This window comes from Anolis sagrei, chromosome 7 (genome assembly GCF_037176765.1).
Source record: "Anolis sagrei isolate rAnoSag1 chromosome 7, rAnoSag1.mat, whole genome shotgun sequence".
In the NCBI taxonomy this organism is placed as follows: Eukaryota; Metazoa; Chordata; class Lepidosauria; order Squamata; family Dactyloidae; genus Anolis; species Anolis sagrei.
Window position 1 is genome coordinate 25,837,846 of NC_090027.1, and position 21,341 is coordinate 25,859,186.

The 21,341-nt window shown below is 44.1% G+C and overlaps 1 protein-coding gene across 3 annotated transcripts in view; it reads right to left on the minus strand.

The window, feature by feature from the left end:
• Nucleotides 1-10,387: 10,387 nt before the first annotated feature.
• Nucleotides 10,388-21,341, minus strand: part of KIRREL3 (kirre like nephrin family adhesion molecule 3) — a 952,985-nt gene continuing 942,031 nt past the window's right edge. For all 3 annotated transcript variants that reach the window (XM_060787109.2, XM_060787106.2, XM_060787107.2), the window contains 2 exons: nt 14,165-14,245; nt 10,388-12,297 (listed from right to left, as the gene is read on the minus strand). In XM_060787109.2, coding sequence (XP_060643092.1) covers nt 11,854-12,297; nt 14,165-14,245 — 525 coding nt within the window. In that variant the 3' untranslated portion in view covers nt 10,388-11,853. The remainder of the gene's footprint in view (nt 12,298-14,164; nt 14,246-21,341) is intronic.

A 21,341-nucleotide genomic window follows, 5' to 3' on the forward strand; every position in this document is an offset into this window, starting at 1 on the left:
AGCCATAGACAGTAAACTAAAGAAAAAATGCAGCGGAGGGGGAGTACTGGCAAGCAGCTGGGTCTCTGAACAAACCATTAATTGCTTGCTTGCGAGGGCTGATCAGCAGCCAAGTATTTGCATATTAATCAAGCTTCATGAATTATGTGTGAGGTTGAATAAGGAGGGTCTGCCACCATAAATGTTGGTCCAAAAAACTTTGGAGGTTTTTCAGCTGGGATGCCAGCATATGAGCAGAAGGTGGCAGCAAAAGCCCATGTTTTGCAAAAGATTTGGGAGAGCCGAGCATACCTTTTCCCCATCTTCCCATTTAAAACCCTAACGATAATGATAATAATATGTTCTCCTGTTTTCTGTCATTGAGGCCAAGCCTAATAACATTTGGCTGGTGCAGGCATACACTCTATGCACCTGTCTTAGCTTAATGTTTTTCCACATGCAGTTTGGAAAATTGGAAGTGAAGCCGGCATGGCAAATAATTAAAAGCAGAGGCCGTTATCCAGGGATTTTGAGGAGCGTCGACCTAAATAGCTCGCTCAATTGCTGGTTAGAAAAAAGGAAAACAGCTGTCAGGCCAACGCCAGTTTTGTCGGCTTTATGAGATGGAAGAATTTTCACCCAATAAAGTACTTAATAAGGAGTTGCGAATGCTGTCTGTTGGCTCTGGACTGTGCACTTTAGCCCTTTCACCTCTGATAAGGTAAACGGCCCAATTAATCACTGTAAAATTCTTAGGATTTCATCTAGCATCATCCTCCATACACTGATGGAAACCCTTTGGGTTGATGTGTAGCTCAATGGGAAGAAGTCCTATGCACACTTCAATGCACTTCAACCTATTTTGGGACTGGCCAGAATAGAGCCCTTGAAGTAAATTGAATTCACCAGTCTGTTGACACATCATTCAAAATAATGACTTAATGCAATGGTTCTCAACCTGTGGGTCCCCCGGTGTTTTGGCCTACAACTCCCAAAAATTCCAGCCAGTTTACTAGCTGTTAGGACAGTGTTTCTCAACCTGGGGGTCAGGACCCCTGAGAGGGTCATGAGGGGGTGTCAGAGCGGTCGCCAAAGACCATCAGAAAACACAATATTTTCTGTTGGGCATCAGGATTCTGTGTGGGAGGTTTGGCCCAATTCTATGACTTGTGGGGTTCAGAATGCTCTTTGATTGTAGGTGAACTATAAATCACAGCAACTACAACTCCCAAATGTCAAGGTTTGTTTTCCCCAAACTCCACCAGTGCTTACATTTGGGTATATTGAGTATTTGTGCCAAGTTTGGATCAGATCCATCATTGTTTGAGTCCACAGTACTCTCTGGAGTACCCAAGGTCCATGCTCATCAAATCCTTCCAGTATTTTCTGTTGGTCATGGGAATTCTGAGTGCCAAGTTTGATTTAATTCCATCATTGGTGGAGTTCAGAATGGTCTTTGATTGAAGGTTAACTATAAATCCCAGCAACTATACCTCCCAAATGATAAAAATCAATCCAGCTCCCGACCCCACCAGTATTCAAATTTGGACGTATCAGGTATTTGTGCCAAATTTGGTCCGGTGAATGAAAATACATTCTCAATATCAGATATTTACATTACATTTCAAACAGAGGCTGGATGGCCATCTGCCAGGGGTGCTTTGAATGCAATATTCCTGCTTCTTGGCAGGGGGTTGGACTGGATGGCCCAACTCTATGGTTCTATAATTCATAACTGTAGCCAAAATTACAGTTAGGGAGTAGCAACGAATATACCCACAGGTTGAGTGCCACTGACTTAATGGATTTATTCAAGTCGGGAATAACAAGCTGCTATGTTTTTCTCAATGAGTAGGATATATTAATGATTTGTCTGTCTATCTATCTATCTATCTATCTATCTATCTATCTATCTATCTATTTAATTGTTGCATTTATATACCACTTTTCTCACCCCTGGGGGACTCATCCAAAACACCCAGAGGGCCAAAGTTTGCCCATGCCTGGTTTAGGGCCATATAGAGTAGCTTCTTATTTTCCTCTTCAATTCCTATGCTAAAGTAGGGTGGTGGTCAGCATATATGCACATCCAATAGTTACTTTCAATATGAATTATAATTAAATATTAAGCAGATCAGAACTTCTGGAAGCCAACAGGCATACCTTGAAACAAGATTTCTGGCATTTGGTGTTTTCTTTTCCATAGAAGGATCATCTTTATTTTGTCACAGACATTGCAACTGGAAGCATCAATGCTGATTTATGGTCTGGTTGACACCCACCACCCAGTGATTCAGGGAAGGTGCTTGGCACTGCAGCCGTGGTAAATTCTGAAGTGTAAATACTTATCCTGACTGTTTCCTCCAGGACTGTCAACAATGCAGGCAGCCATATTGCTCTGTTTCAGCAAACCCATTCTAGTAAGTAAAGGTTTCCCCTTGACATTTAGTTTAGGCATGTCCGACTCTGTGGGTTGGTGCTTATCTCCATTTCTAAGCCGAAAAGCCGACGCTGTCCATAGACATTTCTAAGCCGAAAAGCCGACGCTGTCCGTAGACGCATCCAATGTCATGTGGCCGGCATGACTACATGGAGCATCATTACCTTCCTGCTGGAGCAGTACCTATTAATAGATTCACATTTGCACGTTTTCAAACTGCTAGGTTGGCAAAAGCTGGCGCTAACACTGGGAACTCACCTGCTCCCTGGATTTGGACTGCCAACCCATTCTAGAGACTTGAATTTCCATCAGGAATAGGTCTTTGTGGATCTATGGTATTATAATTTTAATTGCTCATTCAAGATTAATTACCGTATATTTTGGCATATAAAATGACTGGGCATATAAGACGACCCCCAACTTAGAGTTTGGGATATACTCGCTGTATAAGACTACCCCTCTTCCAACACACACCAAAGAAATTTTTTAAAAGCATCAGATTTGATTTCAATGTGGTAATTTTCCTATTACTGTACCTCCTTCTCTGCTTCTCAGATCTTGCACATGCGCACCTGCACCACTTCACTGCAGTCTTCAGGAGCAAGATCTGAGAGGCAGAGGAGGAGGTATGGTAATAGGATACAAGGGCAGGCCAGACAGGTAAAAGAGGTGTGTTTTTCTGGGCCCAGAGCCACTCTATGTCTTTTTTCCATAATCCGGATGCAGCTTGCTCCGCCCTTCACTTACACTTTGCCGGTGAGGCGCCCCTTCATTCCACCATCAGAACCACATTAAGTCCATGAATCCTGATGAATGGATTTTCTTCTACCATACTTGTACAGCATTGCCCTTAATGCTTTCATACAGTCTGTGACTGCGTGAGTGGCGCCACCTATGTGTAGAACTGTTAGTTGCAAGATTTAAACTGTTGTATCATGCTTAATCCTGCCTTTTTCCCCTGCTTATGTATAGTTGGATTGATTGGTTATTTATAGCTGTTAATCAGTGTTGTTTGCACCAGTTGAATTGTTTTTTCAGCTCTATTGTTTGGCTCCACCTCTTCCTGGAGGAGTGGAGTTCTTCCCTTTTTTCCCCCTGCCATCAGAGTTTCTATCAGATGGACGTGAGTAAGAGACTTGGCTCTAAAAGCCCCTGATTAAATTACCTCTCAACACCAATTCTGAGGTTTTTCCCCATAAGACTTATGCTTCATGTTCAGACCAACCTGAACGACATTGGGAAGTCTCAAGCGCCTTCAGACTAGTTCCTTTGGCACCAGAGGAAGACCCTGTGTCTTCAAACATAGGCCATCTGGACTGGGGTTGTTGATTGCTCCGGCATTTACAGCCATTGAGAAAGAGGGACCTGGAAAAGCTTCTCAGCTTCAAAACTTCTTGGATCCAAGACAACCAGAGACTGTAATGTACATTTTCCTTCACCCCTTTGAAACTTCCAGCTTATTGCCTTAAAGAGATAACTTTTGTGAACAATAAAACTTATTTTGAGTTATCTATAGTATTTTGGATCTTTGAGACTTCCAGTTTCCTAAAGGAGGGCAAGAAGCAATCCCCTGGGGAAAGATGTCACGTCCATACCTCTTTCACTAAGAGCTATAGCCCCCAGGCACGATGGCACACAGTCGCTGCATACGGCAGGGATGTGGCCACTGCCATTTTTGAGCTCCCCCCACAATATGCAGCAACCACAGATTCTCCAATCCGGATTGGAAGTTTCAGCACCCGCTCTATAAGACAACTCCCGGTGTACAAGACTATCCCGCATATAAGACTGCATAAGGCTACTCCAGCGTATAAGATGACTCCCGTGTTTAAGACTACTCCATGTATAAGATGACTCCCTCGTATAAGACAACCCCTGACTTTTGAGAAGATTTTCTTGGGTTAAAAAAATAGTCTTACATGCCAGAATATACAGTATTTGTTTTGTGAACATTGCAACTAAGGGCACAGATAATCCTGAAGGTGTGGTTGATGGTTTCTGTGCTCAACAGTTCTTTTCCTTACAATCCCTGCACCACTGGAAATGTACTTTAGACATCTTCTTTTGAAGTACAATATACACAGCCATCAACATAATGGGATTGTGGCACAGCTGGCTGATTGTCAGTTGCATTAAGATCGCTCTGTCCAAAAGATCATGAGTTTGAAGCCAGCCCGGGTTGCAGTGGGTTTCCAACCAATTGTGTAGTCTGTTGTCGACCTTTGCAACCTGAAAGACAGTTGCATCTGTCAAGTAGGAAAATAAGGTACCACCTTAAAGTGTGGGGAGGCTAAATTAACTGATTTATGAGGCCATAAAGAAGACTCCAGCAAAGCATTCCAGCGGGGAAGCATGCGGGGAATGCGGAAGTGCTTCATCAGCGTCGCAGATGGACGATGAAAGCGAAAGCTCCCCTGGCGGCCAGAAAAAGTTAAATAGCCTCTGTGTAAGTCTGTATGTGTTTGTATGTCAAAAATGGGCATTGAATGTTTGCCATATATGTGTACACTGTAATCCGCCCTGAGTCCCCTGCGGGGTGAGAAGGGCGGAATATAAAAGCTGTAAATAATAAATAAATAAATAAATAAATAAATAATGTTGACGTGTGTCTAATTGATCTAAAATGCATTAAAATCCCTATAAAACTGGTCAAAGGAGGAGGAAGGAGGAGACATGAGCTTCATGATTTCGCAGGCATCCACCACTTGGTGCTGTGTACAAGAGGCTTGTGTTGTGATAATAGAAGAACCAGGATTCCTTCTGGAGAAGAGTTTTTTTCCATGGGAGCAAAACATGATCAATTCATTTCCACAACAGTCTGTCCACTCAATTTATGTGATGTTTCTATTTACCTTCTGTTCTCTTTCATTTTTATCAATAATATAACAGGAGTCTGCGATAAAGCCCAAAGTCACACTTCGGGTTATTCATGCATCATGAGCTCTGTTGAAAATCTCATTAGAACGTCCTTATATGAACTCCAGCTCCATCACACTATTCAGTTTCAGATTCTTCTGATGAAGTTTATGTGACGGCGCAAGTGGCGCCACCTATGTGTAAAACGGTTAGTTGTAAGGTTTAAACTGTTGTAATCCTGCCCCTTTTACCCTGCTTATGTATAGTTGTATGGATTGGTTACTTATAGCTGTCAATCAGTACTGTTTGGTTCCACCTCTTCCTGCAGGAGGGGAGTGCTTCCTTTTCTTTTCATTCTGCCATCAGAGTTCCTACCATATGGACGTGAGTAAGAGACTTGACTCTAAAGGACCCTGATTTAAGTTACCTCTTAGCATCAACTCTGAGGTTTTTTACCCTTGGGACTCATGCTTTATGTCCAGATCATCCTGGACAACATTGAGGAGACCCAAGCGCCTTCAAACCGGTTCTTTTGGCACCAAAGGAAGATCCTGAGTCTTCAAAACATAGGCCATCTGAACTGGGGTTGTGGTTTGCTCCGGCATTCACAGCCATTGAGGAAAGAGGAAGCTTGGTGAGGCTTCTCAGCTTCAAACCCCTTGGACCCAGGACTAATTGAGACGGTAACGTATATTTTCCTTCACCCCTCTGAAGTTTCCAGCTCGTTGCTTTAAGAAATAACTCTTTGTGATCAATAAAACTTATTTTGAGTTATTTACAGCGTTTTGGGTTTTTGAGAGTTCCAGTTTCCTATAGGAGGGCAAGAAGCAATCCCCTGGGGGAAAGATGCCACGTCCATCCCTCCTTCATTAAGAATAATATATCCCAGGCGCGACGACACAGTTTATCTATTGTTCTTGTCTTCAGGATATGTGTTTAGTAACAATAAAGTAAGGGAATGGAAATAGTTATCTCTCAAACAACAACATGTGCATGTTGTTCCCGGTTTCCTTTGCCTGTATCCTTTCTGCTAGGTCTCTGGATGAAGGGGCAAAAGTTCCATGCAAGTGTGACGACTTGAAAAGTGTGGGTAAATATTCCTCATTACTTAGACATAGCATTTTTGTTTGAATGCAATATCTTTTGCATCTGTAATTGATGTTTAATGTGTCATGGTTAAGAACATCACCAGAGCTAACGCTTTATGACATTACAAGTCATGTTCCGTCTTCCAGGAGCTTGGTTTGCATTGCCCTGTAGTTGCTTGAGATAGCACCCCTTTGCTTTTTCCCCAGGGTTGCTGCAGTCTTAGCAGCACCCTGAAAGTTAATTATTAACAGAGGCTGGAAGCCAGCCTGCAAACCTTTTGCAGCTATTGGTTTAAAAAGTGTCCTTTTGGTCTAGAGACCGCCCTTTTTCCTGGGGATGAGATCTCCATTTTGAAAAGGATCTCCTGCTTTCTTTAGTATAGAAAAAGCCTCAGATGTGCTGGCGGCCAAGCTAAGCAGCTCAGATAAGCCATTGTGAGTACGATTGAGATTGAGGGTTGAGGTTAAGGTTAAAGTCACCTTCTCGCTTTAGAAACTGGCGCTGAGCTCAGATAGAGAAAGACCTGCTCTTTCTAAAGGACAGTAGCTCAGTGCTGGGACAGGGAATATCTCCGGATTTCTTTGTCATTGAGAAAGGCTCCATTACTTCATCTCCAAAACTAATCTTGAGCTTAGATAGGGGAAGACCTTCTCTTTCTGAAAGATAACAGCTCAGGGTTAGGGTAAAAGATACCAGGATTCTTCTACTGTTGGGGAAAAGTTAACTCGGGAACTGAAGGAAAAAGGAAAGAAAGAACATCTAAATGGTTTCCCAAATTGATTGTTTGTGTTTGTAACTTCATCAAGCTGTGACAAGTCTGTCAAGGACTTTGAAAAATAAATGTTCTGTTGATGTTCAAATCTGGACTGGCCTCAGTTGCTGAGAATTGTGAGCTTATGAGAAAGGCACCCGCAGTCCGCCCAGATAAAGAGAGAAGCACATCTTAGTTTTAACTTTATAGTGTCTGGGTGTGACGGCACAAGTCATCCCTATCTCTCATTTTTTGTTCCTGAAATCGCAAGACCCACAAGACTTATACAGCCTTCATAAACTTCTTGCTGAGGCCCACATGAAGTCCCATGTGATATGTAATGATGATAGAGGATATGAACTGGGCTGTGACATTGAGAAAGGCCTCTGGCTCATCTCTTTCTACTCGAATAAGCTGACTTATTTGGTGAACCTCTTTTGCATCTGGATAGCTTTCCTTCACTTGCACAGTGGTTGTATTAACAGTTTGGAAACATTCTATGCACTCTTCATGAATTGCAGTCAAGAAAAGTGACCCTTTTCTTTGTCTAGTCCTATCAAGATTCAACTCAGTGACTAACAGAGAGCGATCAACCCCCCTGTTTAAGGAGCTCCATTGGCTGCGGTTCATTTTCTGGTCCCAATTCAAGGTGCAGATTCTTACCTACAAAGCCCTGAATGGTTTGGGACCCGCCTACCTGCGTGATCGCATTTCTGTGTACGAACCCACGCGATGGATCATCTGGAGAGGCCCTGCTCTCGCTCCCGCCCCCTTCGCAGGCATGATTAGCGGGGACGAGGGAGAGGGCCTTCTCTATGGTGGCCCCCTGACTCTGGAACTCACTCCTCAAGGATATCAGGCAAGCCCCCACATTGGCAGTCTTTAGGAGGAGCCTGAAAACGTGGCTGTTCCAGTGTGCCTTCCCTGAATAAAGGAAACAATTCCCTGCAAAATGTCCTCAGAAACACTTTAATCACCCGTTGGGTTGCTCTCCCTACATTTCTTTTATAACCCTCCTACTAGATACATCCTACCTCTGTTCATGCTCAGCGTTTATTTTTAAAATTTTAACTATTACATCTGGCCCAGCCATAGGTTTTTAAATCTTTGCATGTTATTGTCTATATGCGAGTTATATTTATTGTTTTATTTGCTTATTGCTTGTTTTTTTTGATGTGTTGTTGGGCTTGACCTCATGTAAGTCACTCCAAGTCCCCTTGGGGAGATGGTGGCAGGGTATAAATAAAGTTTTTTTAAATTATTATTATTATTTATTATTTATTAAATTGTTGTCAGAAAAGGTTGCTTTTTGTGGCGACTTTCTACTGGCCTATGTAGTCATATCAGCTGTTGCTTGAACAGTCCTGGAGGGCATTCACCGATGACACTGTCATTCCACTTGAGCTGCTGTAATTCCATCCTGTTGAATCCTGAAATATGAAAGCCCTTTGGCTGAGAACTCTAAATGCTCCTCTGTACACTACCAGTCTCATAATTCAGTAGAAACATGGAACCATTTAGTTGGAAGAGACATCGTGAGCCATTCACTCCAACCCCATTCTGCCAAGGAGGAGGAAAATCACATTCAATGCACCCCCAACAGATGGCTGTCCAGTCTCTGTTTAAAAACCTCCAAAGAAGGAGCCTCCACCACACCCCAGGACAGAGAGTTCCACTGCTGAACACCTCTCACAGCAGGCATGTAGCCAGGGGGGGGGGGGGGCTCGGGGGGCCGAAATTCTCATGGTGGTTCGTGAAAAGGCTTTACTGGTGCATTATTTAAACTGTTATGTTTATTCATATCATGATCTGATCACCATACTCAATATATCCCATATGCATGGGGGTATTGGGGTAATGATACAAAAGGTTTGCTAGACTAGACCCTCTTTCACTCAGACTCAGCCCCCCCCCCGAAACTCAGCCCCCCCGAAACCCCCCCTGAAAATTTTTTTAGCCCCCCCCGAAACGAAATCCTGGCTACGGGCCTGTCTCACAGCCAGTTCTTCCTCATGTTCAGATGGAATTTGAAGCCATTGCTCCGTGTCCTGGTCTCCTGGGCAGCAGAAAACAAGCTTGCTACCTTCTCCCTATGACTTTCCCTTACATATTTATACATGAACCTCTTCACGTCTCCTCTCAGCCTTCGCTTCTGCAGTTGAAACATGCCCAGCTCTTTAAGCCGCTCCTCACAGGGCTTGTTCTCCAGACCCTTGATTATTTAAGTCGCTACCCACTCCTCATAGGGCTTGTTCCCCAGACGCTTTATTATTTAAGCCACCCTCCTCTTTAACCCGCTCCTCATAGGGCTTGTTCCCCAGACCCTTGATTATGTAAGTCACCCTCCTCTTTAAGTCGCTCCTCATAGGGCTTGTTCCCCAGACCCTTGATTATTTAAGCCGCCCTCCTTTTTAAGCCACTACTCATAGGGCTTGTTCTCCAGACCCTTGATTATTTAAGTCGACCTCCTCTTTAAGCCGCTCTTCATAGGGCTTGTTCCCCAGACCCTTGATTATTTAAGTCACCCTCCTCTTTAAGCCGCTCCTCATAGGGCTTCTTCTCCAGACCCTTGATTATTTAAGTCGCCCTCCTCTGGACATATTCCAGCTTGTTAACATCTCCCTTCAATTGTGGTGCCCAAAATTGGACACAGTGTTCCAGGTGTGGTGTGACCAAGGCAGAATAGAGGTGTAGCATGACTTCCCTGGATCTATACTCCTATTTATGCAGGCCAAAATCTCATAAGGGAACTATACTTCTGTAGTTTGAGTGGGCCCCTTAACACACTTCCTTTAGTCAGTGCTTCTTATGTATAAAAGTAAGTCTGTACAATCAATGCCTAAAGAAGACTGGAATGATCTGCAAATGTCATATGAGAAGGAAGTCAAATGTACATTCAGGTCACCAGAGTATCCACTAGAAATGGAAAAACCAGTTTACCCAGCATCTCCCTCCGTTTCCGCCCTGGCTGGGAGTGATGGAAGTTGACTGCCATACCTTCCCAAACTATTGGGCTGTTTGGTAACCATTTACAACACAGCAGATGGAATCAACTGAGAGAGTAGTGGTGACCACGCAGAAGCTACTTAGCTTCTGAATATCTGCTACCGCTGACATTTTCTCGACTTGCTTCTTGCCTGTTTATATTTAGCCCACGTAAAGCACCAAATTGACTTCCAGATGTTGCCTTTGGCACCAAATGCTTGTGTCATGTTTGTTTTGGAAGGAGAATCTTCCATTTGGCGAACTTTCAAATGAGCCCACTACAAAAGTGCTTGTAACAATTATTGTATTAATCTTCCAATTGTGCTACTGATGGAGACGGAAGAAGAGACACGGGAAGAGGAAGGGGACAGAAATACACAAGAAGCAGTGAGAACAATGCTCTGTGTTGGCTCTCCGTCTCCCACTCTCGGTGTGTCTTTTCCGTGATTGTCACATGGCTCTCGGATTTAGCTCAGTCCTCCGTCTACCAGCAATTCCTTTCAACTGATAGTATTCTTGTTGTGCATGTAAGTGCGTGTCTGGCAATGCGTATTCTGCTGAGACGCAACTCTTTAAAAGTTCTCAACTCCAATTGTTTTTTTTAGTCCAAGGACACACTGTAATATTATGAACACTAAACACCAAACAAAAAGAGAAAGAAAAATAAAGAAGACTCAAATTCAGAGTGTACATTAAGTTACACCAATGGCTGTTCCCCTCCCACCCTCTCACACAGAACTTCCTTAAATGAAGCCACACTCTTTGAGGTTGCTTGAAGAACACATTTGGGGGACGGGTTTAGAGTTTTGCACATGGGGCCAAAGCATTGGGAAGAAGAGTTGGCTGGTGTACTTCACAACGTTGCAGGTGGACCATCTTTGCAATGTCCGCAGTCTGGCAGTGGCATCATCAATGAAGAGGAAGTGGGAGAAACCACTAGGAGCACCAATCCTCTTGTCTCCATGAAGCAACCACCATGAGAGGAATATTAGAAAGGTAGCTTTTATGGCTGTCCTCCTCAGCTCGAGTAGAAAGTGCTCTGCACCGCACGAGCTGAGAAGTATAAAATGGCTGGTCAACAGGAAGACCACGTCCTGTCTCAAGACATTTTGTGGCCAGGCAGGTCATCTTACTTGAAACAAAAGGTGAGGGGAAGCAGGTGTTCCTGGTGTCCCACTAAAGACTGTGGATGTCTGTACTCTTCTGGAGTTGAGTTTGGAAGTTTGGCCTTTCTCTCTTTCTGAAAGAATAGGCAACACATTGCACAAAAGAATGCAGAAGTGTCTTGAGCTTGCCTTTCTGCACTCCTGTTCCCCTAAAACCAGCCTGTTACAGGAAGAAAAAATAGGTTGTGCTTAAAATTAGTTTGGGTTCAGCTGTTGTGAATTCTCCCCACCTGCTTAATAGTGGTCAAAGGGTTTAGGAAGGAAGGTCTACCAATCTTTGCTTGGACAGTTTTATCTCCAGCACAGGCTTCTTCTTGCTCCCGTCACCTTGAATGTTTTACTCTAAAGAAAGGGGAGAGGTGGAAGAAAGCCTTTGGGAATTAAAAGCCACCAGAATGCAAATAAAATGAGAGAACAGCCTCCAACCCATTTGGAATGGGCAGATGTCCAACAGCCCCCCACCTGTTGGCAGGGCAAGGCTTCGGGATGGCTGACTACTATGGCCAGCTCCCTTTGGTGGTCTGTCCTGACCCGTCCTGCTCTCCCTCCCGGCCTTCTCCATTTCCAGTCCTGTCCTCTTCCCCCTTTCACACATGGGTCTGCATTCTCCTCTGCAGTGGTCGGGAGGGGTCTGAGTTTTGAGAGGAGGACTGCGAGTGATGAGAAGATGAAGCTGAGGCCTTGCTGGCCTTGTCGAACTGTACGTAGCCATCCTGCTTGCCACTGCTGCTGACGCTGCTGTCGCACTGCGTGTCCAGAAAGGAGCTGCTGTCGCTCATGGAGCCCCGCTGGAATTCCCGCTCGCACAGCTCGATGGAGCTGCTCCCCATGCCCAAGACAAAGCGCTGGCTGTAGTCATAGAGCCGGTTCTGCCCACTCAGGGTGGTGTAGATGTTGGTGAAGGACATGCCGGTGGGCACACGCTGCTTGTTGGCTGGTCTCATGTCTGGCTGGCAGCCCGAAAGAGAGATGGTCGGGGTGGAGTGGTGCTCCTTGAAAGTATTCACACTGTAATAGCCATTTGTAGGATCCTAGGAAAATTGGGAAAAGTTGAGTAAGGTTAGACTGCAATCATAGCTTCCAACATTTTACAGGGAGAAACCACGACTAGTTGTGGCCAAGCAGTGTTAGAGGATGGTCAAAATGGCAAAAAATATTAATTAGTAAGTTCTTGTGGGTCTTTTCGGGCTATATGGCCATGTTCTAGAGGTATTTCTCCTGACGTTTCGCCTGCATCTATGGCAAGCATCCTCTGAGGATGCATGCCATAGATGCAGGCGAAACGTCAGGAGAAATGCCTCGAGAACATGGCCATATAGCCCGAAAAGACCCACAAGAACTTAGTGATTCCGGCCATGAAAGCCTTCGACAATATTAATTAGAATCATAGAATCAAAGAGTTGGAAGAGACCTCATGGGCCATCCAGTCCAACCCCCTGCCAAGAAGCAGGAATATTGCATTCAAATCATCCCTGACAGATGGCCATCCAGCCTCTGTTTAAAAGCTTCCAAAGAAGGAGCCTCCACCACACTCCGGGGCAGAGAGTTCCACTGCTGAACGGCTCTCACAGTCAGAGAACAAATTGGAACGATAGAGGAGAACTGCCACCCTCTTTGCTATCCTTATGTAGACATGTGAAGACCTTTTCGTTTCTATGGGTCTTTTGAGGAATCATTACTCGAGGGCAGTGGTGGCAAACCTATGGCATGCACGCCAGAAAGGCACTGTAAAAACCCTCTCTGAGGGCATGCATGATTTCGCCCTAAGCACACAGACATTGCTGCCTCACTTCAGGGCTCTCCTTCCTTCCCTTCTTTCCTGACCTTCCCTCCCTAAACTACATCTCCCTTGGCTACTCCATAGCCTTGAGCCATGGCAGTTCAAGAAATGCCAGGCTATGTCCATTCTGCCCTTGGAGCCTTTTCCTTCTTCTCCATCACAAGGGCATTGTCCCTTTAAGAGTCCTGCCGGAGAAGGAGGAGGACCATCACCACCACAGGAAGTGCCAAAGAAGAAAGTATTGTCAAACTGCATTCATTCTACAATGTAGATCAGTGGTTCTCAATATGTGGGTCCCCAGGTGTTTTGGCCTACAACTCCCAGAAATTCCAGCCAGTTTACCAGCTGTTAGGATTTCTGGGAGTTGCAGGCGAAAACATCTCGGGACCCACAGGTTGAGAACCACTGGATCGGGGTGAGCTCCCATCTGTCAGCTCCGTGGAATGAGACATAGGCCAGAATCCTGAAGTTTCATGCGCACATATCCTGTTTTGGAATTACAGAAGATGTCCAGTTCCTCCTGATTGAACATCCACTCTCTCAGGCATCTTCCAAGCATCCAGAGAACAGTGCCAAAGCATTGTCGAAGGCTTTCATGGCCAGAATCACTGGGTTGTTGTAGGTTTTTTCGGGCTGTATGGCCATGGTCTAGAGGCATTCTCTCCCGACGTTTCGCCTGCATCTATGGCAAGCATCCTCAGAGGTAGTGAGGTCTGTTAATCAAGGTGGTCAGTTGAAACATTCACACCTAGCTCTAGCAGACAAGAGTCCTTTGTCCCACCCTGGTCATTCCACAGATATATAAACCCATTTTCCTACTTCCAACAGACCTCACTACCTCTGAGGATGCTTGCCATAGATGCAGGCGAAACATCAGGAGAGAATGCCTCTAGAACATGGCCATACAGCCCGAAAAAACCTACAACAACCCAGTGCCAAAGCACTTTATTAATTAAGGTAGGAAAGGAAATTGTACCCATGCAAACCTTAGCAACAGGTGGGAGAAAAAGACAGGGTTTTGTGTGATGAGACACCAGAGGGTTCTTTGGGGTTAGCTATTACTCGCAGATAACATCTAACTAAAAAGAATGAGCAGTTTGGATTCTGTAAGCACGTACCTTCTGGAACTCCTTCTCTTCTTCTTTGAGCACCTCCAGCTGCTTCAGAACTGAATCCTGCTGGAACTCACTTCTATCCATCTGGAAAGAAGTAAAGCAGACAGTGAACATTGGGGGTCAAAAGGTGTTCTGAAGACCAACAAGAGAATCAGGAGCCAGGTAAACTACAACAGACTCAGATGTTAATGGCAGTTGGTGCCTCCCATTTCAGTGAGATAGTAGATTGACTTCAGGTTTTAGTTTGTAATGGAGCTACCCAAGGTGCTGAGATAAGGTTCAGTGCCATTCTCTCCTGACGTTTCGCCTGCATCTGTGGCAAGCATCCTCAGAGGTAGTGAGGTCTGTTAATCAAGGTGGTCAGTTGAAACATTCACACCTAGCTCCAGCAGACAAGCGTCCTTTGTCTCACCCTGGTCATTCCACAGATATATAAACCCATTTTTCTACTTCCAACAGACCTCAACAAATTCTGTGCTGGATTCATTGCCCTGCTAAAATGGAAGACTTTGAGCACCATCAGCCAAAACAATGCTTGGCCTATCCATGAAAATCCTAGGTGAGAACCTCCTCCTCCCAGCTTGCATTTGAGGCTAGAAGAGGGGTCAGGAAGGATAGGTCAACATCACCAGTACCTTTCAGCAAGTATTTTGTTTGCAGGCCTCAATCTTATTAGCAATCATGGTGAAGGTTGGTCCATTCAGTGAAGGTTGGTCCATTCCGTCAGTTTTTGAATACTGAGTCAACACTTGAAAACTCTGTTATGATGACTATAATGATGATGGTGATCTTTCTTGATATTTTGCCATTCCTTCAAAACTGGAAGTTGTGCAAGCAGAGCTAACGGTTGGATGACTGTGCCATGAATCTTATTTTACAGTGGCCACCAGAGTGCTATGTAACGCCAGAATATTAGGAGACTCAACAGGAACTCCCATTGCAAACAAGGCACCACATAGGACGCACTTCGTCCACAGTTTACAAAAAAGGTTGCGTGTCCTATTAAAGCGGCAGCTATGACACTGTAACTTTACACATTTTGATGCAGAATCTTGGGTTTTTGAAAGTTACTATTAAATCAAAAATAGATTCAGTGGTTCTAAATCCAATTGTCTATAGACCTTATCTTGGATTTGGGTTGTAATGGAAGTTCAGGAAGAGTGGGATTCTGTTAGCATGACCTTCAGCTCTGTGTCAATAACTGTCCTCAATCTAGAAGTGGCTACAAATGCCTTAAAATACTACATATCCTATGAATGCATTTGTGCAGGAGGCCAGCATGAATACAGTTACTTACTTACTTATTTACTTACTTAGGTGATCCCTCATTGGCCGAGTAGGATAGTATTCCAAGATTAGTGTTCTGGTGGGTCCGTAGGTGACTGTGGAGCCCTATTCTTGATCTGCATCTTCTCCCACAGCGAGGGCATTGGTTTCCAGGTAGAAGGCGGTCTCAGTCGGGGTTGGCTTGATGCACCTTCCTCTTGGCACGTTTCTCTCTTTCACCCCCTATTCGTGCCTCTTCAAATTCTACAGCACTGCTGGTCACAGCTGACCTCCAGCTGGAGTGCTCAAGGGCCAGGGCTCCCAGTTCTCAGTGTCTATGCCAGAGTTTTTAAAGTTGGCTTTAAGCCCATCTTTAAATCTCTTTTTCTGTCCACCAACATTCCATTTTTCATTTTTGAGTTTGGAGTAGAGCAACTGCTTTGGGAGATGGTGGTTGGGCATCCGGACACCGTGGCCAGTCCAACAGAGTTGATGGCGGAGGAGCATCTCTTCAGTGCTGGTGGTCTTTGCTTCTTCCAGCACGCTGACGTTTGTCCGTCTGTCTTCCCAAGAGATTTGCAGGATTTTCTGGAGGCAGCGCTGATGAAATTGTTCCAGGAGTTGCATGCGATATCTGTAGACAGTCCACGTTTCGCAGGCATATAGCAGGGTTGGGAGGACAATAGCTTTATACAGTACAGTTGATGAGAAGGCTGGACACTTTTGCACCTAACCATTAAAAGAATCCTCTCTCTCTCCCCCTCCCTCCCTTTCACCCCTTCTTTTTCTATTTCCCCCCTACTCTAAATTATGTCTCAAAGATTGGGTCCAATTTCCTTAGTTAGATCCACAAGGAAGAGCTCTTTTTCTCCCAGCCTTCTTTAGTCCCCCCCTTTTCTGCAAAGGATGCTTCTGATCGGGAGCAAAGTACATGTTAATTAGAATGTGGCTTTAATTACCCTTTCTTGAAGGTGGGACTGCACAAGATCTGAATAGTGATCAGGCAATTTCTCCGCTGCCTTTCATCTCCTCCAGATATTAACCTACTCTTTCCAGCCTTTGCATTCTCTCTTTGCAACAGCAATCCAAGGTTTTGGATGGAATTACTGCTTTCAAATGTTACTTGACTTCCGTCTTCTTTTCCTTCCTCTCCCCCCCCCCCCCACTATTTCCCTTGAAATGCTGACAAATAGTGGCAGAAATCCTTCCCTACAGCAGTTTCCGTTGATGTCTTAGAAAGCCTTTGATATAGCTGTTTAATGTAATAAGGTACCTGATTTCCCCTGTTCTAAATTTTGTTTTTTTTCTGGAGGGAAAGGCTGATAGCATCATTTAATTTTTCCAGGGCATACACGTATGTCACATTATTAAGTCAGGGTGAGGTAGGAGGATGGATGGGGGGAAAAACCCACATGAGAGTAGAGAATATTGTTCTAGTTGCAAGGTCCTCTCAAGATATTTTGCTGCCTGGAACAAAAGGTGATGCCTATTTCTATTCAATACTAGCTGTACGTGTTGCTGTGGCCAACTTTCCCTCCCTCTTTCTCTCTTTCTTTCTTTCCTTCTCTCTTTCTTTCTTTCTCTCCTTCCTTCCCTCCCTCTTTCCTTCCTTCCCTCATTTTCTTTCCCTTCTTCTTTCTTCCTTCTCTACCTGTTTCTTTTCTCGCTTCTTTTGCTCTTTGGTTCCATCCTTCCTTGTCACTTTCCTTCCTTCCCTCCCTCTTTCTCTCTTTCGTTCCTTTTCTCCTTCCTTCCCTCTTTCACTTTTTTATTTCATTCTCTATCTCCTTCTCTCCTTCCTTCCTTCTCTACCCTTCTTTTTTTCCTTCCTTATCTTCTTCCCTCTTTCTCTCCCTCCCTCCTTCCTTCCTTCTCTATCCTTTTTTCCTTCTTTCTCCCCTCCTTCTTTCCCTTCTTCTCTCCCTCCCTCCTTCTCTACCCTTCTTTCTTTCCTTCTTTATCTCCTTCCCTTCTTCTTTCCCCCCTCTCCTTCATTCCTTCTCTACCCTTCCTTCTTTCCTTCCTTCTCTCCTTCCCTCTTTCTCTCCCTCCTACTCTCCTTCCTTCTCTATCTTTTTTTCCTTCCTTCTCTCCTTCCCTCCTTCTTCTCTCCTTCTTTCTCTACCTCCTTCCTTCTCTACCTTTCTTTCCTTCTTTCTCTTCTTCCCTCCTTCTTTTCCTTCTTCTCTCCCTCCCTCCTTCCTTCTCTACCCTTCTTTCTTTCCTCCCTCCCTCCTTTCTGTGTATGTGTTTTGTGTGTGTATGCATATATGTGTGTATATACGTGCGTTGTAATATATATATTTGGTTTTTAAGTCCCTTCTGTTGTGTTTTTGTGTTTTTATGAGTGATGGTCACTCGTTGGCCTGAGAGGTGTCTTGTGTCCAAATTTGGTGTCAGTTCGTCCAGTGGTTTTTGAGTTATGCTAATCCCACAAACGAACATTACATTTTTATTTATTTTTATTTATATGGATACAGAATCTGAACGGAGTGGCAGCTAAACCTTCATTTAGCACTTCCAAGGGAATAGCTCCTCCACCACGCTGTAAAGCAATAGGCTGGGTTAGATCATGCAGGACCGGTCTTTTGCAACACATAGGCTTGTCCCTCAAAATGAGCAAAGCATTCAGAAGGAACAACTTGGGAGATACCACTCTGGCTCATAGTCAAAAGCATGTTTCTATGTATGTTTCTATGAGGAAGAAATAAAGCAGCATATCTGGGTTGCAATGAATTGTATGAGCCAGCAGATGGAAGCATAGGCATATGGGCTCAACTTGTTTTCCCTCTCTATGCATTTATGGCCATGCATTTGCGGGATGGTTAGATCCAGAAAAGCACAGTTGCTCACAAAGCAAAAACCACATGAGTTAATTTATAATTCTAGAATTAAGCTATTCATTAGGGTGACCTTTAATAAAGTTTACACTGCGGCTTAGTTCAATACGATCTCACTTCATCAACGAACAGTTGGAGATTCATTTATTTTTCTTTCTCAGTAATGTCCTCTGTTTCCATCCTCTACCCCGATCTGCCTCTTGAATTTCCGCAATAAATAGGAGGCTTGGGAGATTGTGTATTTTAATCCCTGCTGGTTATAAAAGGGAGCCTTCCTCTCAATTTACATTTCTCAGCAGCCTACTCTATCTCAGGAGGTCTTGTCTGGCAATTAGGAGATGGATGTTAGGGTGGGAAGAAGCCATGGAATAAAGAGGGCACTGGCGGCTCGGTGGCACATCAATATTATAAATAGATGGATTTCAAAAAGGGGCAAATGGAACCGTGACCTGTCTGTCCCACGGCCCCAGTTCTGCTATGGAGCTGATATATTTTAAATTAAGTGCAGCTCCTTTCCCCAATTACTCATAACAAACTCTTATAAGAGCTATGCTGATTTGGGGAATGATGGAATGCAGCACAATTGTGAATCCTAGCATTGAGCTCAACTACAAAAGCTAGAAATAAATATACCGTATATACTTGAGTATAAGCCAACCCAAATATAAACTGAAGTACCTAATTTCGCCACTAATATTTAACAAACCGCTTCTCCCACTATAGACCAACTCGGACATTGCGGTCATCAGAGGAGGCCCTCCTCTCAGTCCTACCCCTGTTCCAAGCATGGCTTGTGGGAACGAGAGAATGGGCCTCTCCTCTGTGGCTGCCCCCCACCTCTGGAACTCCCTTCCTAATGAATTAAAGATGGCCCCTTCCCTCCCCACTTTCAACAATAATATTAGGTACAGGTCTGTGGCTGTTCATTCCGGGGCCGATTAGAGGAAAGAATCTGGGTAATTGGTAGGAAGAATAAGGCCATATTTGACGATGTGTAGGGCTGAGTTAGAACTGGTCATTTTCAAAGGCTTGTTGAAACCACCAGGTCTTCAAGCTCTTACGGAAGGAGGGGAGGGATGGGGCCTGTCTTCTTTCCCTTGGAAGGGCCACCACTGAGAAGGCCCTCTCTTTAGTCCCCACCAGCTGCGCTTGAGACGGTATTGGGACCGAGAGGAGGGCCTCCCCGGAAGATCTTAGAGCTCGTGCCGGTTCATAGAAGGAGATGCGGTCGCGGAGATAGGCGGGGTCCGAACCGTTTAGGGCTTTATAGGTCATGACCTGCACCTTGAATTTGGCTTGGCAACTTATTGGCAGCCAATGAAGCTATTTTAATAGGGGTATTGTATGCTCCCTATAGTTTGCTCCAGTAAGGAGCCTGGCTGCTGCCCGTTGTACCAGTTCAAACTTCCGGGTTGTCTTCAAGGGAAGCTTAATATTATACTGGTGTTTCCAAAATAATAAACTCCAACCACACATCCTTCCATTCATTCCCACACATCATATTAAATTCATATTTGTCAAATCTGCACATTGAATTTCTTGTGACAGTATTACCAACTACTACTCCTCGTACGCTAGTGAGCAAAGGTACGTCTTCAGCTGCTAAACTGGCTGGGATTTCTGGAAGTTGTAGGCCAAAAACATCTGGGGACCCCAGGTTGAGAACCACTGCGTTGCATGTATGGAAAGAGCACAATAAAGTAAATAAATCCAAGAGGCAAACTGGAATGTAAGTAAAGTTCCAGATGACCATTTTAGCATTTTACCATTTTACCATAAAAGTGAAGAAATTAGATCACATTTGCATAAAATTTGCTATAGGACTAGGTTATATATATAGTTGTAAATTTAAAATAATGACTGGGACTGGACAAGAAAGACAATTATCTGAATCAAGGGGAGGGACAATGGCCCTGTGACACATTAGAAGATGTACAAGTCCTTTGCTGGCTAGTGTTTCTGGGGACTAAAGAGAGACAAAAGTGGTCCACCACTATGAAATATACTGGGTTATTGCTGGCATGCCCAGTTCCACCTTGTGGAAACCAGCCAAGCAGAAAGGAAGACAAGGCAGGGAAGAGGGAGGTTATTGCTATAGTACATTGCTGACAAAAAACATTGATTTTTCTATGTAGACATTGAAAAAATGTAATGAAAAGCATAAAATGGAAACTGCTCATCCAGTTTATCCTTGTGAACAGAGTACTAATCACACAAGGGTTAAAGTACATTACTAAAAGAAGGGTATTGAAGGAAGCAAGGAGCCTGGCCATCGATCGGTAACCTTCAATGGGCCAGTACAGAAGAAGGCACCAACACTCAAGTGTATTGAATAGCAAGGCAATGGGGAAGTGCCCAAAATATTGGGAGAATGAGTTAGAAGGATTTATTGATTGGTTTAAGAAGTCCATATAATGCTTCAGCCTCCAGATAGCTTACTATAAAGGCACATATCACAACAAAATACTACAGTTGTAAAATAACCTCAAAAATTAAGGTAAGTAGGTTTTTTCCCCTCTGGTAGCTCAGTACAACTTATCATTGCATGTAGCTGACAGTTTCTAACAACTGAAAAGCTGACTAAACACAATGCTTTCCACATAGGAGTTTTGCTCTGCCACAACAGTGCAGGTGAAAGATGGTCCAACCTCATAAAACACAAATCCCGCAGGAAGTAGTTCTTCCCAGGCTCTTTTGTGTGTTGCCATTCGTTTTAGTCCAACTTGTGAAAGAGAAGATCCTCCTGGATTATGATCTTTATTAAACATATGCAGCTTGTAGTTTGGATTTTACACATCCAGCATGAAAACATCTTGTTTTTCATATAGCTTGGAAAAGTTATGTTTTAAAGGCTTTTAAGATGTGGTCACATGATTCTAGGATTGGCAGTCTTCCCAAGTCAGCCTTCCTTTCACAGCATTCAAGGAATACATGTGGATATGTGCTGTGCATACAAATTATTGGGTAGATCGACTTCTCTACTGTATCAATAGAAAGGCAGATCTCTTTATGTTTGTTTCAATGCAATACTTGCCATACCTTTGTTTGCAATCCCTGGTTTTCTTTTTTTAAAA